This window comes from Triticum urartu, chromosome 7 (genome assembly GCF_003073215.2).
Source record: "Triticum urartu cultivar G1812 chromosome 7, Tu2.1, whole genome shotgun sequence".
In the NCBI taxonomy this organism is placed as follows: domain Eukaryota; kingdom Viridiplantae; phylum Streptophyta; class Magnoliopsida; order Poales; family Poaceae; genus Triticum; species Triticum urartu.
Genome location: NC_053028.1, coordinates 667,947,237 through 667,970,583, shown reverse-complemented (window position 1 = coordinate 667,970,583; position 23,347 = coordinate 667,947,237). Strand labels below are relative to the sequence as shown.

Here is a 23,347-nt window from a genome sequence, read left to right as displayed (position 1 = left end):
GTACGCCGGCGACCGGGAGGGGAGGGGGCTGGCGCTGCTGGCGGGGCTGGTGTCCGGGCTGGGCAACGCGTTCACGTTCATGGCCGGGCAGGCGGCCGGGTACGCGGCGGCGGACTCCGTGCAGGCGCTGCCGCTGGTGAGCACGCTCTGGGGCGTGGTGCTGTTCGGGGAGTACCGCAGGTCCTCGAGGAGGACCTACACGCTGCTCGGGAGCATGCTCTTCATGTTCGTCGTCGCCATGGCCGTGCTCATGGCCTCCTCCGCGCACAGGAAGCCGCTCTGACGCAACCACTGCTGCTCATGCATCATCAATGCATGGCAACCGGGACCTTGTGTAGCAAAGACAGAGAGGCTACAATAGTAAGCTCTTCAACGAGGATGGATGTTGTGTAATTTGGACAAGTGCGATGTATATCACATCTACTCTTTTTTTAATGATCCTAATCTATGATCGAAGTTCGTCGGAAGTAAAAAGTACCTCAAACATAATAAAAATTACATCGATATTTTAAGATCATCAAAAGACCACTACCGCCGCCTGAGCAAGCCGCTCTCCTACCAAAACCGGCTTGACCTTTTTTTTTTGCGTGGAACTTCGGGGCTTTTTATTCAACAAATGCGGACCTAGCACAGTCAGCCATGAGGCTGCTGTGTAGGAAAGAGGGTACACGATCCTGCCAGCTCTCGGTCACCTCCAACGAAGAAGCTCGTTTTGCACAAAGGTGAGCCAGGAGATTCGTAGATCTATTAATATGCTGAATAGTAAAAGAACTAAAAACTGAAGCTAAGTCCCAAATTTCCAGAGTAGAAGAGGAGCCACAACAGAATGTGAGTTATGGCGAGTATTCCATATGTTTATCAGCAAAATATGGTGAGTTATGGCGAGTCTCCAATTTCCAGTAGAAGAGGAACAAAAATGCTTATCAGCAAAATAATGCAAAGAAGTCAAGATCACCCCCTAGGCACAAGTTTGAAGACATGCATTGGCAGAGGGAGAATTATTCATCTTCATATCCTCCTTTTGGGCCATCAATGCCAATGTCTACCTCCATATGGTAATTTTCTATATCCTTATTCATCTTCATATCCTCCTTTTGGGCCATCAATGCCAATGTCTACCTCCATATATGGTAATTTTCTATATCCATCACGAGACAGGCATGAATTCAAAGACATATTTTTATCTTATTTTAGACCATCTCTCTAAAATTATACAGCTCCAAGAGGATCAAAAATTTGATGAAAAATCATACGCTTCAATCATATATAAGGGAACGATCTGGAGCTCAAGAGACAAGAAATAGGTGTTCAAGCAAGTTTACCGTGTTACAAAAGATGATCGTAAATGTGCTACTTCAGATCTAATGTACTCCCTCCATTCCTAAATATAAGTCTTTTTAAACATCTTAAATGGACTACAATATACGGATGTATGTAGACATAGTGTAGATTCACTCATTTTGCTCCGTATGTAGTCACTTGTTAGAATCTCTATAAAGACTTATACTATTTGGGAACAGAGGGAGTAAAATGAAAAAAAAAGCCAAGTAAGATATCAACATTAGCTACTAAAAGCAAAGAGATGATACAACCAACCATTGAAAATCAAAGTGCCAAATCTAAGGAAAATGAGTTAAGAGAATAAAATTTGTCATTGCTTGAAAAAGAATCACAGACGAGGCGTTCACTCAGGTCTTCGAATTGTAAAAAGAATAAATTGCAAACACTTAGTGCACAATAACATGAAAAAAAGAACATGGCATGGGTTCCCAATAGGAGTGGTGAAAATAAGAATGATGCTCAAGCTTGTGTTACAAGAAGCGCAGTAAAAATGAAGAATGGAGCTAATAAGCAATTAAGCCAAATCTTTGCATTGGCCCATCAAGATCTTTGGTTTGCACACCATCCATATTCTTCAACCATGCTATTGATGCATATGCCGTGGAACTCATCCCCAAATATAGTCGACTACCATCCATGGGCTTATTTTGATCTATGGATGCAATATAATTTCTTACAATATGAAGGGGCGTTACCAGATCAATATTATTTGATCAGCGAAAACTTTGTTCATATTATTTCATTCATTTTCTCACATGCTTTGGTGGATAGAGTTTACACGATCCTAAAAAGGCAATGGCTGATATATATACTTATCACAATAATAAGCATATCAAAATGGCTGATGGAGTGTTGACACCACGCCAAAAGTTTACGTGAAGGAAAACTTTCACTAAACCAGAGGGGTTTTTTTTAGGAAGGAAAACACACAAGGGCCAAGGCCAGTCTAAAAAAACACAAGGCTAGCTAGGTGGACACGTGCTAGATAACAACTGGATAGAAAACTCGACCTAGAGTCCTAGACCCAAACGAACCAAACGGTTTTGGTTGCAGAATTTATTTCCGTGATTTGCAAACTTGGGTTCAAACTCAAACTCAAACATGTTTGCCCGCAAAAGGACAGCTGGAATCTGCAAACGTGTCCGCAGGTCACTGCACCCGGGGCCCCATATATGTAGCCACGCACGCCTACACTTTCCCATCAACGCGACCCCGTCCCCGTTCCCGTGCCCGCGTCGCCCTTCGCCGCCGCCCGACCCGATCTCCCGTACGACGCTAGGGTTTCCGCCGCGGGTGTCTTTCCGCCGTATGAGCAGCAGCCCCGCCAACCTGGACCGCCGGCACCGTCACCGATCGTACCCCCATGTCGTCCAAGAAGACCGCGGGCCCGTCCCGCGCCGCCGCCGGCGGCGCGAAGAAGGTGGCTAGTGGCGCGGGGGGCGTGAGCCTCCGGGCGCTGCGGGAGGGGCTTGCTCGCCAGAAGGAGGAGGAGGAGCGCAGGGCGCGGGAGCAGGAGCTGCAGGCGCAGGCGGAGGAGGAGAGGGGGCGGCGGGAGGCGGAGGAGGAGGAGGAGAGGAGGAAGCTGAGGGAGCAGGAGCTGAAGCGGAGGGAGGAGGACAGGCAGCGGAGGCGGCTGGAGGAGAGGAAGCGGGAGGAGAGCCGGCGCGCGGAGGAGGCGCGCAGGCGGCTCGGCATCACCGCCCCCCTTGTTGAGGGCGGCGGTGCTGCTGGTGTGGATGATGGCCGGAAGAAGCGGCCGGTGTATCACTCCAGGAGACCTGCGTTGAAGCCCAAGACTGTCGAATCTGAAGCTGATGTGGGAGGAGACCAGGGCTCGAGCGGTGTTTCGCAAGAAGAGGAAAACAGCGCCGCCCTCAATGAGGCGCTCAAATTGGGGGAGGGATCAAGCGATGGATCATTGGAAGAGGACAGAACAGCAATCGGTGATGATGATGATGAGGAGGAGGATGCTTGGGATAGCAAGAGCCTCGATGAATTTGATGTCATGTCTGCTGCTGGCAATTCTCACTCATCTGGTTCTGAAGAAGATATCAAAGAGAAACATGTTATCTCCACTGCTCCGGTCGTTAATCCAGACAATGCAGTCAATGAGATTGTGGAGGATATCTTCGACGCTCAGGATGTAGCTTCAGGAGATGAAAAGGAGCTTCGGGCACCGATATGCTGCATCCTTGGGCACGTGGATGCCGGAAAGACGAAGCTCCTCGATTGCATCCGGGGCACCCATGTGCAGGAGCGGGAGGCCGGGGGCATCACACAACAGATTGGCGCCACCTACTTACCGGCTGAAAACATCAGGGACAGGACGAGTTTAAAAGCTGAAACCGCCATCAAAGTTCCTGGTTTGCTCGTGATTGACACCCCTGGCCATGAGTCCTTCAGTAAAATGCGCTCAAGGGGATTGAGTATGTGTGACGTCGCCGTGGTTGTCGTCGATATTACGAAGGGGCTTGAGAAGCAGACAGTTGAATCCCTCCATCTTTTGAGACGCCACAATGTGAGCTTCATTGTCGCCTTGAACAAGGTTGACCGGCTCTATGGGTGGAAGGAATGTACCAATGCACCAATAGTCGAGGCGCTCAAGAAGCAATCTGATGACGTCAAAAGTGAATACAAATGGAGGTTAACTAAGGTATTTTCCCTTGTGACGTTCTGTGCATCTCTTTGGTTATGCCGAATTTGCATTGAACTACAGGTGGTTTCTTTGAAATTTTCTGATGATTCGATTGTTTGTAAACAGGTTGTAACAGATTTTAAGGAAAATGGCTTCAACACTGCTCCTTACTATGAAAACAATAAGAAGAAAAAAGTGGTTAACATTGTCCCGACCAGTGCTGAAAGGTGTGACAACTAGCACATATATACTTCGTTGCTTATGTTTTAAGTTTCAGTTTCTCCTATGTTATTTGCAGTTTTAGCCTTTGACAATATTTTACTGTATTATCCTCCAGCGGTGAAGGTGTGCCAGATCTTCTACTGCTACTGGTGCGATGGCTGCCTGACATAATTACAGATAAGCTGGCCTATGACGATACAGTAGAGGTTGGTTCGTTAAACATTAATCCATAACTCTCTCTACTGAAGTTGATCATTAACCTAATGTGACATCTTCTCCACATATGTTTGTTCAGTGTACAGTACTAGAAGTCAATGAACATAAAGATTTGGGAACTACTATTGACGTAGTACTGATTAATGGTGTGCTGCGCCAAGGGGATCAAGTAATTGTTTGCACTAAACAGGTATATAAAGTTTATGAAATTTGAGATTTACATGCTACCTTGAATGCTGCATCAACGATTTCATCTCTGACTTTAACCTTTACATCTTTAGGGGCCTGTTACAACCATTATTAGAGATTTGTTGACCCCTCATCCAATGAAAGAACTCAAAGCTAAGGTGAGTCCACACTTATTTTCTTCTGTGCATTCATATTTTTCTTGTTAGTTCTGGGAACAAGAATTCTGGATACTCTGTTCGAACGACACAAATTTTAACACATATTGGCATGTTTTTTTTATCAGTGTTTGATTGTTGGAAAAATATGTCAATTATGAAATTTATGATGTACAATTTTATTTTTTGCTTCTCGGCCTATTTTTGAAGAACCATATTTCTTTCGATCGGATGGCTGTTCATCGCATATATTATTACAATTTGTTAAGTTCCCCACTGCATATATAATCATAATATCTTCAAAATTTAGGATCCATAATCAATTGCTTCTGACCACCAGGATATTATATTTTTTATTGCTCACAATTGGTCTCTTTAATGTTCTCTATCCAGAAATCCAAGATTTCTGTGCGGTCGCACCATTTTCAGTAGTTGAATTGGTCTGTGGTATCCTGCTGAGACCATAAATATCATATATCATGTGTGTATTGACTTGTCCAGAACACTGTTATACGTCCTACCCTTCATTGGAGCATAAACATGTGCACTTGTAACCCAGATGAATTTTGGATTGAATTTACAAAGTCTTGCTTGCTGGCATATTTTATATAGTTCTTAAATTTCATGAAGCCTGTGTACTCTGTTTAAGGTTTTGAGTTTTTGACTGAGATATGGCAACTCAATAGTAGAATTTCTGAGACTGAGTTCACAAAAATTTCGAATGTTGTACCTAATGTATCATCATTTCTGTTCCTCCAGGGTGCATATAAGCATCACAAGGAGGTCAGAGCTGCGCAGGGGGTAAAAATTGTGGCACGGGTGAGTTTCATTTCCATTGCCATGCCTTATGAACGTTGGAATCCGTTGTCAAAAAATTCATTGCTTATTTGTATTTCTTCAGGGACTTCAATATGCAATGGCTGGCACTTCTCTCATTGTAGTGAAGCCAGGGGATGATTTGCGACAAGCTGAAGCAGCTGCAATGCAAGAGATTGATATGGCCATTAGAACGACAGATGAGAACGAAAAGGGAACAAAAACTCAAGAAGTTAGTAGTATCAAGACTTGCAAGGAGGGCATCTATGTGCAAGCTTCCAGTGTTGGAACCTTGGAAGCTATCATTGCGCACTTGAAGAGCAGTAGTGTGGACATTCCTGTTTATGCTTGGAACTTAGGACCCGTGTACAAGCAGGATGTCATGAAGGCAAGTGCCATGCTGAAGCGGAAAGAAGAGTATGCAGTCATCTTGGCCTTTGACGTCAAAGTGATGCCTGAGGCTAGTGCCCTTGCAGCTGAATCAGGGTTGAAGATTATTACTGCTGATACGGTATATAGGCTCGTCAACATCTATACTGAGCACATTAAGGGATTGAAGGAAGCGAAGAAAATGCAATTTGCAGCTGAGGCAGTTTTCCCATGCACCCTGAAGATTCTGCCAAACCGTGTCTACCATAGCAAGGATCCAATTGTTTGCGACGTTGAAGTTGTGGAAGGTGTCGTCAAGGTACATCTTTTAGTTATGTGTTGTCAAGTGTATCATCGATTCGAAATGATTTGATCTTGTTGACTGTGTCTCAGGTGGGAGCCCCGATATGTGTCTTCACCCCGAGCAAGGATAAAAGCAAGAATATAATAGTTCATAGCCTCGGGAGGATCTCCTCCATGCAAACGTCCAATGGCAATCAGATTTTCTTGGCCAGGAATGGAGTTGTGGCCATAAAGGTACGTGCTAGTGCATACATAAGCATGATATTGTAGTTGTGGCAATTGCAACATGAAAGTTGAAAAAGCTTATAACAATTGCCATCACCTCTGCCAGATAAGCGGTGACAGCCCTCAGGAGAAATCCCGGTCTTATGGACGCCATTTTGATTCTAGCAATGAGCTGGTCAGCGAGATCTCGAGGAGATCCATCGATGTGCTCAAAGAGTGCTTTCGGGTAAATACGCTCGCGATTCCATAGTTCATTTAACATAGGGCAATCTTTTAACCCTTACTCTCTTAACACTTCTGAATGGTCTTGTTACAGGATGAAATGAGCGCTGAAAATTGGCAGCTTATCAGCAGGCTGAAGACACAGTTCAAGATAGCCTGAAGCGCTGGGAGATTTTTATTTTACCATAGTTTCTTTTCTCCATTCTTTTCCCTTTCTGTTCTGTGCCTCAAGACACTTACAGCTATGTGGGCTTATCGCTTATGTATTGGTTTTTCGGGTCGGAATGATGAAAGTCTTGGAACACATATTTACCTATATTTGCAATTTTGTAAAGCTCAGAATGTTGAACCTGGAGATGCTTTGGATTGCTTCATTCGCTTGTTAGTTTGTGTTCAGTTGATGTCGTGCTGTGACCTCGATAAAGTGAAATCTGCAATTACTGTGAACATCTAACCCAATATGCGTCGGGAGAGGGGCGTGCTCTCGCGATGTCCATGTTGGATTAGCTACAGACAAAAAGGACCGGCAGCTTGCCCTTCGATGCCTCACCGTGTCGTTTGCTTCGTCCAGAAGAAAGATAGAGTAGGAGGAAATCACCGGAGAAGGAGAAGGAAGCAAACTTGGCATCCAGTTGTCCACGCCTCCTCTTGGCCCAGACACACTGCCGCCTCGTCTCCTGCACCTTTCTCTCTCGACACGGATCCGCTTAGTCTGCGCCGCTAAGGGCCAGCCGTTCCAGATCCAACCAGGTACCACACATCCTACCTTTTCCAACTGACGAATCTATTTCCTTGACCAGATCCGCTCTGTAGCTCTTCTCCTGCCTTTGCAATTTGCATGCTCTTCTGCTTCTACTTCTCTAAATCATGGTGGGCACTGTCCATGGAGGTTCAGATGAACCAATCTACTTTGAGCAGTGCATGTGACAATAACAGCTCTCCCCTTTTTCTTTACATGTTTTATAATCTGCATATTTTGTTGTAATGGCTGCAGTAAGGCAGCAACAGAGTTGAATCGCTCAATATATGCTACCATAGGGAGTTGATGCGAGGGAGTTGGAGGAATGACAGGTGTTGACTTATATTCGAAACTCTGAATTTTACTGATTCATGTCTTAGCCATCTATCCCTTAATAGGTTTGCACCTAGGTTCAGTTCTCCTTGCCATGAACAATGCAGTGATTGTTCCTGGTTCTAGAAAATATTGCAAGGAATTTTTGCTAGGCATGAATCAAGAAATGTGGCATTTAGATATGTGAGCAACCATCTATAAAATACTATGTGTATCGAACTATTAAAGAAATTATCATCTTCTAATCTCCTTATTTTGCAGATTTTGTATGCTCCTCACCCGGGTTGAACGGCTGCATCCACCTGTTGTTATGGTAGTGGAATCCCTCCAATTACATCAAGAAATATAGTTATTGGTTTATCTGATGGGGATCCTAATTGTAGCACCCTAGGCTGGACTTCTCAAGGGTGAACATACTGATGGTTGGTAACCAACCTAATGATTGATGGTGTTATCATGAGGAGGCAATGGACCAGCGGCGGCGTGATTCAAAAGTAAGTTCAGAATTCAGATAGCCTCTGATATTTGATTCTTCTTTTGAATCTAAAATACCAGTCTTTGTGTTGTATCCAATCTACTGGATTAGAAATAGTTAGAAAACTATCACATGATTTTGATTGCACACTGTCCAATGGACGTAACAAGATTAGGTACTTAGGTTGGTTAATACAACTCATTCTGCCATTTTATCGACAATAACCATTAATTATGATTCATTTCGATCCTGTTTATATACAGGAAGCTTATGCTGTATCTCTTTCAGCAAATGTATTTCCCTCAATTATCTCTTTCAGAAGAAAACAAGAATCTATAATCCTCATGATTTTCAAGTCGTGTTTAGAGGCACAAATTATACCAGAACGGCCTTGCAAGGAAATCATGTTTGCCAAACTGCACTGCAAGATGTTGGAAACCCTGTCAAAGCTTGAATATGAAACCTTTGTTGAGCTCACCCAAGTAAATTTACACAGGGAGGGGAGTGCAATTAATCAGAAGCAGAGGATATCATTCCAACATCACAATGAATCTACAGCAGAAGGAGAGCAAATTTTTGAGAATGCATCTTTTCCCCATTTTATTAGTTATTCTATACCTAGCAGTTTACTTTGCAAGTGTGCTTTCAAGCAGCTGGTTCAACTTCTAGAAGGATAGACATGCAATATTTTAGGTAATGTAGATCAAAATATAACTGCACATCGCACGAGCAAGGTGCACATGGATATTCAACGGGTGTGCCTCACACTAGAGGCGGAGGCAGGAGTGCCCAAGCCACGACACCGAAAACCATGAACTCCAACTACAAGCTGCTCAAAAGGCATAAATGGCAATCCATACATAAATACTAGCTAGATAGAACTTCAGTTCAGTTTACATCACTGAATCTCCGTGCACTGCAGCTGCTACTGGTATGTAAACCGCACTCTAACTTGACCATGGTGGCATTCTCCATGGTTAGCACTGCAGATTATTTTTTCTTCAAACTGGTCACGGTAAAATGTAACATTGTCACGGAAGGCCATGGTACGACGAACACCGTCATCATGATCACAATGGATTGGAACATGCAGGTCGAACTTGAGCATCAGGAGCGGCTCCAAGTATACAGGAACAACTGCATACCTCCGTAACAGTGGAAGTTCACCATCAACGACCTCCGCTTTGTTCTCCTCTCCACAAGAAAAGAGCAAGACACTCCGGCCGTTGTAGAGCTGATGGTGCGCGGTGATTTCACCATAGACATGGTAGACGGCGCCCGTCCTCGTGGCATCATCGCAAGATAGGAAATCAAGGTTGACATGCACATTGGCCTGTATGGCCGAGTGCGTTGCCATGAATGTCAATTCTATTTTGCGGTTGTGTGTAACCGAGATGACGCGGGTCATGACATTGTTGCAAACGTATGGGTCGACCGTGAAGGAGAAGGAATGACAAGCATCATGATCTATTGTGCCATCATCCTCTATGATTTTGAGTTTGACCCAGAAGGTGTCGGTAAGGGCACCGCCTTCTAAGTGAAGGGTCAATTTGTTCTGCACATGTATTTTTTGTTAGCATCATATAATTAACAACTCAGAAGGAGATACAAAAAATAGAAAATATCAAATATTGCGTACCTTTAAATCGACAATGTGACAATCCTTTTCTTCTTGGGAGGCCCAGTAGTAGGAATGAGCATTGGTTGCAAATAAGGTGCCCACGAAGTGGAAGCAGGGCCGCACGGCAAATAGCTCCACCCGGTACTGAGAAAAGGAGTAAGCCGCGCGTAAATTATCACTGTCTCCATCATAGGAAATTCCATGACTTGGGGGTGGCAACTCCCTATCGATATCGTCGTCGCTGCTGCCGTAGATTTCATGGAACACACCATCATCGCCAATGTCGTCATGGTACCAGCCATCATCGTCATCATCTTATATACTGCTGCCAACGCTGTCATCGTCAGCATTTTTGTGATGGCAGTCGCCGGAATATTCTTTTTATTCTGTTCCCTTCATCGTAGCATCGACAGCTTCTCCTTCCTTTTGGGTTTCTCTTGCAATTTCCTTTACCGATCCTGGATTAACAAGTCGTCGAAGAATAGTAATGAATGATTCTAGCGGGCTAATCAATAGTGCTTCAACCGATCTACGTAAATCTCGTGAAAGTTTACTTGGCCTAGCTAGCTAGCAGAATCAAGATAATAAGGGCGGATGCAGGAATAATCGTAGTACCTGCAGATCGCACAAGATGGCCCTCAAAGATGACCCTCCAGCGACAACGGCCGGTGACATACCGCTCACGCCCTTGGCTTGGTTGGCGGTAGAGCTTCGCGGGTAATGAAACCCTAGCTAGATCGAGCAGGCGGTGCTTGCCTTTCTGATGGACCATTCTGCATCCAATATATTGACACATCGTTGCTTTTTCGTTTCTGAATATTTTTGAACCAGCTGAGAAGTACTCAAAATCTTAAAGCATAAAGGCGTGAACATCCTAGGCACAAAATAATCATGCACCGAAGATACTTCATTACAAACCATGCATGATATGACACCGACACCAAATACTTCAAGCAGCCGTCCCATGTACAGAAATGATGAGCCCTGTGGATTAAACATCGATCATCAAAGCATGAAGCTCCTAGCGTCACGAGAAGAAAAAGGGCAGAAAATAAGCTTGGGAAACATGTGGGTGCATCATGCCATACATTTGTGAAGGAGATAACAAGCCAACCGATGATATTCTGAATCGCCGCCATGGCGCCATAGTTAACGACTGAAAATTCAGTAGGCATGTCCATTACGCTGTTATTGGAGGATAAAGGAATAGAACTTCGGTGTAGTCAAGCACTGATTTGTTGCAACTTGCAAGCATATGACATGAACAAAATGCTGAACTTTTTTCAGAAAAAAATCTTCACCTACACATTTTCTGCAACACCAATTTGCCATCTGGCCGCTGCCGATGGCCCCGACCATGGCACCGACGTTGGACAGCGAGCCGAACGCCAAGATCTGCATCACACGCAGGCACCAAGTTACTCAACATTTTTAGTCCAAGAAGTCGAATAGAGCAAGCATAGAGGCTCCAGCCACAGCCGTGGGGAAGGACCTGGGAGACGCAGAGGTCAAGGTCGCGGATCATGGCGTCCTGGGTGGGGGAGGAGAAGCAGCAGGTGAAGCCGAACTGGATCAGGCCGGCGGAGTTGAAACACAGGTTTAGGGTTTTGCATGAGTGGTTGACATCAGCCTCACGTCTCAATATATAGATGATCACAATTACAATCACATACATATACAAATACGTGTACAAGGACAATATACTAGATCCTACTTTACATGTCCCCTCAATCTGAACTACATACAAGATTCAGATTGGTTCTAAAACGATCTAGCATCTTTCTAGTAGCGGGTTTAGTAAATACATCCGCTCACTGGTCATTTATAGAAATAAACCTGACTTCCAGCTCATAAGCAGCTACTCGTTCTCTCACAAAGTGGAAATCAATCTCAATGTGTTTAGTCCGAACATGGTAGGTTGCCCCTAAGTTATCACACCACAATATAGGAGTGCGCTGCCGTGGGACTCCAAGTTCTGTAAGAACTGAGTCTATCCAAATGGTTTCAGCCGCGCCATTGGCCAATGCCTTATACTCTGCCTCAGTGCTTGATCTCGAGACTGTGGGTTGCTTCTTCAAGCTCCAAGATACAAGGTTAGGTCCAAAAAATATAGCAAAACCACCAGTGGAACGCCTATCATCAACACAGCCTGCCAGTCCGTATCGGTGAATATACTCACTCCAGTAAATCTGGACTTACGAATCCGTAGTCGCATATCTAGCGTACCTTTGACATATCTCAGAATACGCTTGACTGCTTCCCAATGATCCTCCGTTGGCTGAGACAGGAACTGACACACTTTGTTCACTGCGAAGGAGATATCAGGACGAGTGAGGGTAAAATACTGAAGTGCTCCAACCACACTGCGATGCCGAAAGGAGTCATCTCTACCCAGTAGTGCACCACTATGACATGAGAGACTCTTGGATGTAGCAAGCGGAGTGGAAGTGGCCTTGCAGTTCTCCATGTTGACGCGATGAAGAAGATTCAAAGCATATTTTTTCTACGTCAAGGTCATGCCCCCTGAATGAAAGGACGCTTCCAAACCAAGAAAGTACTCGAGGCGACCCAAATCTTTGATGGGAAAGCTAGCAGACAACGACTGCACAAGACGATCCACCACGGCGGAGGTAGAGCCAGCAATCACAATATCATCAACGTACACCAGCATGTATATCTATATAGTACCCTGGGAGAAGATGAATAGAGATGCATCTGATCTAGAGGCAACAAAACCGAGCTGCGAAAGGCACTGACTCCTTGAGACAATAAATAGACCGCTGAAGTTTGCAGACATGAGAGGGATAAGTGGCATCCTCGAACCCAGGTGGCTGCTGCATGTACACAAGAACCCATGTAAAAAGGCATTGCTCACATCAATTTGCCGGAGGCTCCAGCCACGAGACACATCAAGAGACAGAACCAAGCGAACTGTGGCAGGCTTCACCACGGGGCTAAGAGTATCTCTGTAGTCAATCCCATGTTGTTGAGTGAAACCGCGAGCAACAAGACGAGCTTTGTGCTTATCAACAGACCCATCCGGACGATGCTTGGTTTTGAAAATCCACTTGCAGCTCACAATATTAACACCAGGTGGCCGAGGCACCAACACCCAGGTGTTAGTGTGACGGAGAGCAGCAAACTCCTCGGACATGGCGGCACGCCAGGCAGGTTCACCTAAAGCATCACGATGGGAAACCGGCGCGGCGAAGAAGGCACGACGACGAGAGTCATACCGAACCGTGTCATCAGTGTAAGACTTCTCCTTGCGTGTATGATCACGATGGCGCGTAATCATAGCATGCGCCGGAGCTGCACCGCTAGTAGGAGAAGACGATGGCGACGAGGGCTTGGCCGAGGGTGTCACGGTTGAGGGGACGTCAGCAAGGGGCGACATGGGCCGAGAGACGATGGTGTGCTGGACTGGCCCAGGCGAGGGTGGCGGCCCGTGCGACGGACTGGACAAGGGTGGCGACCCATCCGCGTCCGCGGTCGCGCCATCGGGCGAGGCAGCCGCACCTGCCTTGGGCGGCGAAACATGCACGTCGGGTGCATCAGGAGGCGTCGGAGCAGCAACATGTACCTGGGGGGGAACTCAAAGCAATATCACCTGCAAAAGACAAGTTAGATGACAAATAGGACAGGTCATATTTACGCACATGGACATCTGGAACCGGTTCATCAGAGAGAAAAGTGAGTGCACGTTCAAGAGAAGCAGGATCAACCGAAACACCGGGTTGAGAGTAAGGGAACACAATCTCGTCGAAAACAACATCACGAGCGATGTATATCCGACCGGAGGTACGGTCAAGATACTTATAGCCCTTATGCAAAGGACTATAGCAAAGGAAAACACACATCTTGGACCGAAACTCAAGCTTGTGAGCATTGTACTTGCGGAGACTTGGCCAGCAAGCGCACCCAAAAATCCAAAGGGGGAGTAGTTGCGCTGAACATGAAACAGACGGAACAGAGGTGTGTCCTTATTGAGAACCGGAGTGGGAATAAGGTTGATGAGGTAACATGCCGTAAGAAAAGCCTCATCCTAAAACCGAAGTGGAAGAGAGGAGTGCGCAAGCAAGGCAAGACCGGTCTCGACCAAATGTCGATGTTTGCGCTCGGCAATACCGTTCTGCTAAGAGGTATGTGGACATGACACTCGGTGACAGATGCTCGTGCGTTGAAAGTAGCGATGGAGTTTGTGGTGTTCACCACCCCAGTCGGACTGAACGGCCTTGATTTTATAATCCAGAAGGCGTTTGACATGAGCCTGAAAGTTGTAGAAAACTTGCTCAACATCAGACTTGTGTTTAAGCAAATAAATCCAGATGAAGCGCATGTAGTCATCAATAAAACTAACATAATACTTGTACCCTCCCGACGAAGCAAGAGCGGGACCCCAAACATCTGAATGTATTAATTCAAGAGGTACAATAGTGATATGAAACGAAGTAGAATAAGGTAGTTGATGACTCTTAGCACGCTGACAGGCATCACAAACTAACGATGAATTATTTGAACTAGAACACGGAAGTTCATGGCTCCGAACAATGGAAGTGACCACAATATTTGTAGGATGACCAAGACATTGATGCCATTGCGACGACGAAACTCGAACACCGAAGGAGGCACGGCGAGACGATGAAGATGACGCACGAGCGAAGGGGACCGAATAGATCCCCCCGGTAACTTCTACCGTGAAGGATGACACGCCTGGTTGCTTTGTCCTTAATAAGGAAAAAACGACGATGAAATTCAACAAACACGTCATTATCACAAAGAAGACGATAAACAGAGAGAAGATTTTGGCTGATGTGTGGAACATGAAGGATGTTACGCAGTTTAAGAGATGAACCGGGTAAACGCGAATGACCAATGTGTGAAATAGACAAACCTGCACCATTGGCCACCTGAACCAGATCCTTGCCGTCATAACGCTCATGAACCTGGAGGCGCTCAAGATCATTAGTCAAGTGATCCGTAGCCTCGGTATCCAGCACCCAAGGAAAGTCGACGGTGTTGGTGTGGAGGCCGAGTTGGCGGAGCGGGAGTTATGATCCTGATCATAGCGCTTGCGGCAGTCGTCGGCTTCATGGCCCCAGTTCTTGCAAATTTGGCACCGGGGACGCCAGCGGTTGCAACGCCCACCTCCTCCGCCGTTGTTGCCGGCGTTGGCCCCTTCACCTTGCCGGCATAACCAGCGTTGCGGTCATGGCCGCCGTTGTTGCCGCCATTACCGCCCTGGCGGCTCTGCCATGGCTGGCCATGTCCATCAGCCCCCCCTCCCCGTGGGTGGGATAGGGATCGGAGTAGGGCGCGCATCCGCCCGCGCCGTACGAACCCGGACGGGTCACGACATTCGCGGAGGGAGACCACCCCTCCACCACATTCTGTTGTGCCTGCAGCGCCTCGAAGGACAGAACCAATGAGTACAAACTGGAGTAGGGCATGGGTGCGTTACTCACACCCAAGGAGGCGGCGATGGAGTTGTAGGCGGAGCCGAGGCCGGTGAGGATGTGATCGATAAGCTCATCATCGCGGATCGGAGAGCCGGCGGCGGCCATAGTGTCGGCCAGGGCCTTCATCTTGTGCATGTATTCCGCGGCAGATATATCGTCCTTCCTCAGCGACTGAAGTTGCCACCGGATGTGGCGGACATTGGCGTGGCTCTGGGCGCCGAACATGGCGGCGACAGCTGTCCAACCGCATACGCCGACTCGCAGCCAATGAGTTGGCATGCAATATCCTCATCCATCGAGGTGAGAAGAAGCCCCTTGAGGCGTTGATCTTGAGCCCACCATTGGTGGTACTCCGGGTTGGCGATGGTGGTAGCAGCGTCGCCGGTGCCGACAACAAGTGTTTGGCCGGTGCCGCCTTGGTGCCATCGAGGTGTCCGTGGAGGTTGGCATCGGCAAGAACGGTGCTGGTGATGCCCCCCCCCCCCCGAGCATGAAGTTGTGGCGACTGAGGCGGACGGAGATCGTCGGGACGGCGAGCGCGGCGGGGATCGAGGCGACGGGGGAAGAGACGATGGCGCCGGCGGTTTGGGTGATGGACATAGCGGCGGCGCAGATGGGACAGGGAGCGGCGGCAGCGGAGCAAGTTGCGGAAGATGGCACGTGGAGCAACAGCGATCGGAAGCGGCGACACCGTACGGGCAAAGTTAGCTAGCTGGCTAGCAAGCAGCTGGATGGATTCCTGCGTATGCGCGTATGTGAAGTAGCACGACGCGGCGGTGACGCGGAAGATGGCATGCGCAACAGCAGCGATCAGAAGCGCGGCGGCTACGCGCAGAGAGGATCGGGCGGCAGCGCGAGGGACTTGCGGCGGCGGCCCGATCTGGCTGATACCAAGTTGAAACACAGGTTTAGGGTTTTACATGGGTGGTTGACATCCAACCTCACGTCTCAATGTATAGATGATCACAATTATAATTATATACGTATACAAATACATGTATAAGGACAATATACTAGACCCTACTTTATAGACAGTGACGATGAGGGCGGAGAGGGACGGTGACCAATACCTCACAGACCGAAGAACAGATGTGGAAACTACTATGGAAGCTCAAGGTGCTACCGAAGGTGGCGGGTTCTTCGCGGTATTTTACCAGATGAGTGCATCCTCCGGCGTCGTCATATCAAAGTCATCAGCAGATGCAATGTATGTCTAGCAATGGATGAGGATTTGATGCACGCCCTAGTGCATTGCTCTCATGCCAAGTTGTTTTGGGAACAAGCGCATGCTCTTTTTGGCATCCGAAGACCTCGCTTACACCCAAATACATGGTCACGTGATATTCTATGTGATGCGCAATTTTCTGACAAGGAGAGGGCTGTGATGATCTCGGTCATGTGGTCTATCTGGCACTCAAGGAACAGAGCTACTCATGATGATGAAAAGCTCGATCCATTCACTTCTGTCAATCGCATCAGGCAGGATTTGGCTTTGCTCGACATTCCAGAGTCTCATGCCTCCATTCTTCCTGGATATGGTTGGGTACCACCTGACGAAGGAGTTGTTAAGATCAACACGGATGCGGCTTTGGGAATGGACTCCGACAAGGTTGGTGCGGGTGGGGTTGCGCGCTCCTGCAGTGGGTTACTTGGTGTGTGGAGCAAACCTCATTTCGGAATCTCTGATCCGTTCATTGGTGAGATGTTGGCGCTGAGAGATGGGGTAATATTTACAAATCTACGCGGCTTCTCACATGTGATAATGAAGACAGATTGCCTGGAGATCGTTAATCTCTGGAAAACTCGCCACTATAGTTTCTCTGTGGTGGCACCAGTTTTAGTAAAAATTAGAGAGCTAGCTTCCTCTTTTTCTTCTTTTGATATTCAACATGTATCCAGAGCAGCCAACGTACCGGCCCATCTTTATGCAAAACATGCATGCACTCTGACGGTCACCGAAAGTTGGACTGGCTCGAGACCTTCTTTCCTGCTCACCAGTTTGTTAGCTGATGATGCCAGGAGTTATTTAGTTGAATAAAGCTCTCTGATTGGAACGCAAAAAAAAGGCGGAGAGGAGCACAACACCGCCATGGAAGAGGCGCCGGCCGACTTACTTCCATGTTTCCATTTCTAGTATGTTGGATTTTTTTTTAATAAACACTTCATATTCAGAGCACCCTCCTCTTCGAGACTCCTTTATACTCATGAAGTACTTCTTGGTCGAGAGCGTGATGAGCAATTGGCCCTCTATGCTCTGATTGCACGAGCAGCTGCTGACACCATCATACCCTTGAGCAATAGTTTTAGCGATTTGCATGGCTAAGTCAGGTCTCCTTAGCTTCATCTTCTGCCTTATCTTGGTTCAGAATTACCTATGTGTCCCGGCTATAATAGCCTTCCTTCCATGATACATGTAACACTGTTCTTAGCAGAGAGATGTCCATAATGATCACACTCAAACATTGGAGGAGCTGTATTGGCTGTTTTTCTTAACCGAAAACAGTGAGAGAATCTCTCACTAAGGCATTTCAATCAATTAAATAAAGTAATGTATGTACATCAAGCTTACCAGCCATGTCCTAATTTATTCAAGCAGAGGAGAAACACTGCTTCTAAATAATTCAAAGCTTCCTTCTTTTTACTTATGTTTTCAATTTTTTATAGATTATTATTTGCAGTTTCATCTGCTTCTCATGGTTTCTGCTATCTTCAAATTCAACTTGTGTTAGAGGCTTCAGTTCTTACAACATATGATACACGATTGACATGTATATTGCATAAACATAAAGTGATGCACTGGATGCACTATGCTCTTGCCAGCTAAGACAAATATATAACTCTCAAAGTTTTAACTACTCCCTCTGTTTTTATTTAGTTCGCGTATTAGCTTTGGTCAAAGTCAAGCTTTATACACTTTGACTAATTTTATAAACAAAAATATTAACATATACGATAACAAATCAACATTATTAGATTTATTATTGAATGTACTTTCACATAGTATAAATTTGTTATGGTAAATGTTTATATTATTTTCTATAAACTTGGTCAAACTTTACGAAGTTTGACTTCAGTCAACTCTAATATGCAGAGTAAATAAAAACGGAGGGAGTATTAGTTATTTTTGTATTATTCCTATCAGGGACCTTGACGGTAGGCTGGTATATATACCCTACCGCCATCGACCCTGGTGGTAGGTAAAGGATCACATCCTAAAAAAATTCTGAACCAAGGTTAACAAATAGATCAAAACACCCAAATCGGCCGCCCAAAGCCAAGGCCTTCGACGACGCTGTTGACAATGGAGATGGCCGTGAGCTCGCCCAACGATCTCCGTGGCAGCCAGCGCCACCACCAGTTTGGACTGAAGCACGGACTGAAGCTCCTCGCAGTTGCTCGCTCCTGTACCATCACCAGTTTGGTGTGTGCCTGCATAGTTGAATTTCAAAGTTGCGCCGAATTATGTTCCTGTTGTGCCTGCAAAACGCAGCTGAGCCAAAACATTTGGACACCCCTTTCCGCAAAGATCAAAGCTTCGTGTTGGCTAAAGCATGATAAGCCTATTAGCCCTGTGTCTGAAAATCGTCAAGATATTAAAGCATGGTTCAGCTCAAGGTTTGGGCATAAAATTTAGACAGGTGAAGGAAATCATGCTTGTCTAGCTTCAGTTCCACACAAGCCAAGTAATTTACCTATATTTCAGATCAATGCTGGCTGCTAAGGTTATCAGCCGGCTTTAATAAGCCTAACAAAATGGATAACACTGCCAACAAGTCAACAATTGCTAACAATCATGCAACATTGCATTGGGCCACTCACCAACACGATATAAACCAAGTAGCTATAGAACCTTGTCTCAAAAAAAAAGTAGCTATAGAACCAACTTTGTCTGATCATATCACCATACCTAGGACCTAGTACTAATTAACGACAGACCGTCACAACGCACGACGAAATATTAAACTATTTCCTTCAAGTCGCCTTCGGCTTCTTGGGCATCCTGTAGCCACCGACAACACAGGCGTGGTCACGCTCGAAGGGCTCCAGGGTCACCTGCTCCGAAGGCTTGAACTGCTCAAGCTTCAGCTTCTCAACTTCGGCAGCGAACACGGCCTCAGGAGCCTGGGTGGAGTCAATACAGTTGGCCTGGCAAGAGGAAGAACCGTCAGATCAATGCAAATCTCTGTCATTTACCAGGACATCATCTTCCAAGGCAAATGCAAATGTTTCTTGAATCTGGAATCAGACATACCTTGATTGAAATGACAAAGTGACCACCATTCTTCAAGAAGTATGAAGCATTAAGGGCCAAGATCCTAGCCTGCAGGAGAGAAGACAGTTTGACAGGTTTAAGAATGATAATACAGTCTAGAATCACTAATGAATGTTTGCACTACTTATGCAAGGCAAGAAACAATGGCATTTTGGTTTTTCAAGTTAATATTTGAACACTTAATTTCAAAATAAACGACCTGTGCGTATTTAGCTAACACAGAAGACAGGTACTATTCTTAATCTTAGTCAATAATCATCAATATGTTGGAAGAGATGAAAGTGCAGACGAAATGTCTACAATTTCAAACATAAAAACTTCCAGTTTGACATTACATAACATTAACCGGCTGCTCAACCCTGCAACCTTGAAAACATATATACATATCAGTAAGACAACAACTTAAGTAGTTTCAACACAGTTTAGCCAAGTTAGTGTCAGTTATAAGGCGTCTTGACAACAATTTCAGTCAGTCATCGGCAGTAGGAACTAAAACGCCCCTCAATATGCTAACATAATTCTTAGTAATATACTACTAGTACAGAAGCTAGGCATGCTACAAGAAAGATCAAAACAAAAGACTTTAAGGAGCAGAGTTCCATCAGCAGGGGACAAGTCACAAAACAAACCGGAAAAAGGTAGAAGCAATCATACTTCCATCAAATCTGAAATTGTGCAGTGGCAAGGTTCGATATCAAGCAAGCATAAATCAACCTTCCATACTGAAGATTACAAATAAGTACAAGGAAAGAACAAGTTATAAGAGACGAATTATGGCAAGCCAATGAAATAGAATCAACTCATGCAATAATCACGTGAAGCAAGAAAATCCAAGTGTATAAAAAGATACAAGAAAAAATATGGCGATGGAGAAAGTAGGAATTTTGGGCATTAAGAGCATCAGAGACTCGATTTTGCATCATCCATTGTGATGTCCTGAAGGGGAATCCGAGTAAGCTCATCATCAGCAATTGTACCAATACAGCCAAAGAAAACCAGGAAAGCAATACAAACTGATAAACCATAACCGCATACAATAATCCAATGTAAATCATAATTACAAAAACTGAGCGGCCCTGTTCAAATAATTATGAACATAAATGGATTGTACTATTGGATACCATTGCAATGGGAACAGTTTGATGAAACATCCAATGCAATGACAACAAAACAGAAGCCTAGCAAATTCAAGATAAAAAAAATGCAGCAAAATATCTAAGAAATGGACTGGCATTGGGCTTAAAATGCATCAGATACTCGATTTTGCATCATCCATTGTGATGTCCTGAAGGGGAATCAGAGTAAGCTCATCATTTGCTAAGCTCCAATGTAGCCACAGAAGGTGACCAAAACATAGCAGTCATGTCATACCATAATAGACGGCTCTACCATAGGCGACGTTAATAAGCAAATAGTTATTGTTAGCGTTTATAGGATGACAGGTATACCTGGTCAGGCTGTGCAACGTCAGAGAAGATAACATCAACCATGCCAACCAACATGCGGTACTTTGCAGGGTGCCTAGCATCCTCAATGATGGGAATCACGTTGGTCCTCTTCTTGGCCATGTTGACGAGATCCCTGCCACTCCGGTGTGAGAACTCCACAGCATACACCAACCCAGTCTGCAAGCCACAAGATTTCTGTAAGACGACTGACATAAACAGAAACCCTTGATCAATAACAAGTAGCTATGATGTCTCACCGGTCCAACAATATCAGACACATGAGACACAGTCGTTCCGGAGGCAGCACCAAGATAAAGCACACGAGCACCAGGAGCCTGAATTAACAAGTGCAAGGTCAGCATACCACATAGGATTAATTTACACAATAACCTGGAGCAGGAAGGTTTCATATACAGAATACACGCTAAAGCACAACAAACTTACAATCCAGATGTTGTCGACGCCACCGAGAACAGCTGCAGCCAGCTTTGATCTAAAGGGGTTCCACACCCTGTACTCAACCTTGGTCCCGTCCTCGTTCTGCAGTACCAGACGAGTAAAAAGCATGCTTTCATTGATATATGCACAATGAGCACAACAGAGTATGAAATCTGATATCACAAGGAAACAATCGTCTAACAAGATCCTATGAACAAGCGATTGCACTTAAGCTAAGCTGGTTCAACCTAGGTTTATCCATCCTCCTCCCCCTCCCCTCGGAGCAGACGGAGGAGCGTGATATGGCGCCGTATGAAAGTAAGAACGGGGGCAGCGAGCACAGACCTGGACGGAGACGCGCTTCTCGCCGTAGACGGACTCCCCGGCGACCATGTTCTTGGTGCAGAGCGCGTCCTCCTTGGCCTGGGCGATGAAGACGCCGTCGTGCTTGTGGGGCACCACGACCACCTTGCTCCCGCCCTTCATGCCGGGCCCTCCCCTTCCACCGCCGCCACGGACACCACGGCCCCGGGGCGTCCTGCCTCCCCTGCCGCCCCTGCCGCCGCGGCCGCCGCCATCGCTTCTCCCGCCGAAGCCCCTGCCCCCGCGGCCGCCGCCGTCGCTCCTGCCGCCGAAACCCCTCCCGCCGCGTCCTGCGTCAAGCGTAACAGCGTAAGCGCATGAGATCGGGGATGCGAGGAAGAAGAGTAAGCTAGAGGTTAGGGAGGCGGATGACTACCTCCGCGTGCCGGTGGCCTCATGGTGTCGGAGATTTGTCGCTGCCGCCGCCGGAGATGGAGGAAGGAGGAGGAGGCGAAGGAGGCTAGGGTTTTTGAGAGGGTTAGCGGCCGCCGGGCGAGCGGTATTTTTATAGACGAAGGCTAGGCCCATTTATTTTAGAATAAGACTAGGCCCCATCTAGAAATACGTAATGGTTAAAGCAGGCCGAACAATGTAAGATGGTCCGTTGGCCCATTTATTATGAGTACCAATATATGGTCGGCCCGTTTGAAAATAGCCCATCTTAACGGGGAGTCAGAACACCGTCGGGGCTATGTGATTCTTCATTTTGTCCCTCACTAGCACATATGCCCGGACGTTGCAATAGAAGAAAAAATAGTGTGCATTTAAAATAGTGTGCATTTAAATTTAGTGAAAATTATATGTGCAAGCATAACCCTGTGTGCACGCCGAAAAGAAACATTTAGGTTATGTGTTTCGCCACTTGTGACTTAATCAATCCGTTATTTTTCCGTTCATTTATCAAGGGGGTTTACCTCATCGAAGGTGTTTTGTTAGGTCATCGCATGCTAGAGAAGACCCGCAAACTATTTAATCTATTTTCTCATTCATTCAAGGATATCTTAAGGTTAAAGTTCCATAATATGAAAGTGAGGCAGGTCTTTTTTTTTCACGTACAAGCCACTGATATAGTACAATCGGAGTTAGTTCTACTTCGTCATTTTTCTATTCATTGATCGAGGTGATTTAAGGTGCGAAGTTCCATACTATGGGAGTGAGCCCGGTCTTCTCTTTTTCGTGCATCTAGCTCAAGTAGTCAGGTCTTCTCTTCTCTTTTCCTCGGGTAGTGTCGTGGTGGGCGCAAGGCAGATGCCAAGGGATGGCTAAAGATAGGAGCAGGCTCAAGGGCGCTGGTGGGCTCCAGAGGCGAGGTCGGCATGAGCGAGCGTGGGACGCAATACATACCCAGGTTTGGGGCTCTTCGAAGAGATAACACCCCTAGTCCTGCCGAGTGTGGTTTATATGTAACAGTACACAGCTGCTCCTAGAGCTGTATGAAGGAAGAAGGAGGTCTGGCCAAGGCTTAGGCTGCTCTCTCTCCTCGGGTGTTGCTTGCTAGGTGTGTG

General features: G+C 46.2%; 2 protein-coding genes and 2 non-coding genes across 5 annotated transcripts; 1 reads left to right on the top strand and 3 right to left on the bottom strand.

Moving 5' to 3' along the window:
- Window positions 1–2,552: 2,552 nt before the first annotated feature.
- LOC125522731 (eukaryotic translation initiation factor 5B-like) lies at window positions 2,553–7,048 on the top strand. Its single transcript, XM_048687768.1, has 10 exons — window positions 2,553–3,994; window positions 4,103–4,203; window positions 4,314–4,404; window positions 4,494–4,604; window positions 4,696–4,761; window positions 5,518–5,577; window positions 5,660–6,262; window positions 6,337–6,480; window positions 6,578–6,697; window positions 6,788–7,048. Exons 1-10 carry the CDS (start codon window positions 2,705–2,707, stop codon window positions 6,851–6,853), a joined length of 2,652 nt encoding a protein of 883 aa, XP_048543725.1. The 5' UTR covers window positions 2,553–2,704; the 3' UTR covers window positions 6,854–7,048.
- Window positions 7,049–18,988: 11,940 nt separating this feature from the next.
- Window positions 18,989–22,354, bottom strand: LOC125522026 (rRNA 2'-O-methyltransferase fibrillarin 1-like). Of its 2 annotated transcripts, XR_007289603.1 has the most exons (8): window positions 22,219–22,354; window positions 21,825–22,132; window positions 21,486–21,581; window positions 21,299–21,376; window positions 21,042–21,218; window positions 19,573–19,641; window positions 19,201–19,466; window positions 18,989–19,170 (listed from the first exon to the last, which is right to left on the bottom strand). XR_007289603.1 is itself a non-coding variant. In XM_048687091.1 (7 exons), exons 1-7 carry the CDS (start codon window positions 22,238–22,240, stop codon window positions 19,293–19,295), a joined length of 924 nt encoding a protein of 307 aa, XP_048543048.1. In that variant the 5' UTR covers window positions 22,241–22,354; the 3' UTR covers window positions 19,195–19,292. The 2 variants fall into 2 exon arrangements, 1 of the variants encoding a protein (XP_048543048.1); XM_048687091.1 differs by lacking the exon at window positions 18,989–19,170 and having other exon boundaries at window positions 19,195–19,466.
- On the bottom strand, window positions 20,490–20,564 carry LOC125526169. The gene has a single exon (XR_007291589.1). It is a non-coding gene; the product is annotated as a small nucleolar RNA snoR60 (small nucleolar RNA).
- LOC125526168 lies at window positions 20,839–20,913 on the bottom strand. Its single transcript, XR_007291588.1, has one exon. It is a non-coding gene; the product is annotated as a small nucleolar RNA snoR60 (small nucleolar RNA).
- Window positions 22,355–23,347: the final 993 nt, after the last annotated feature.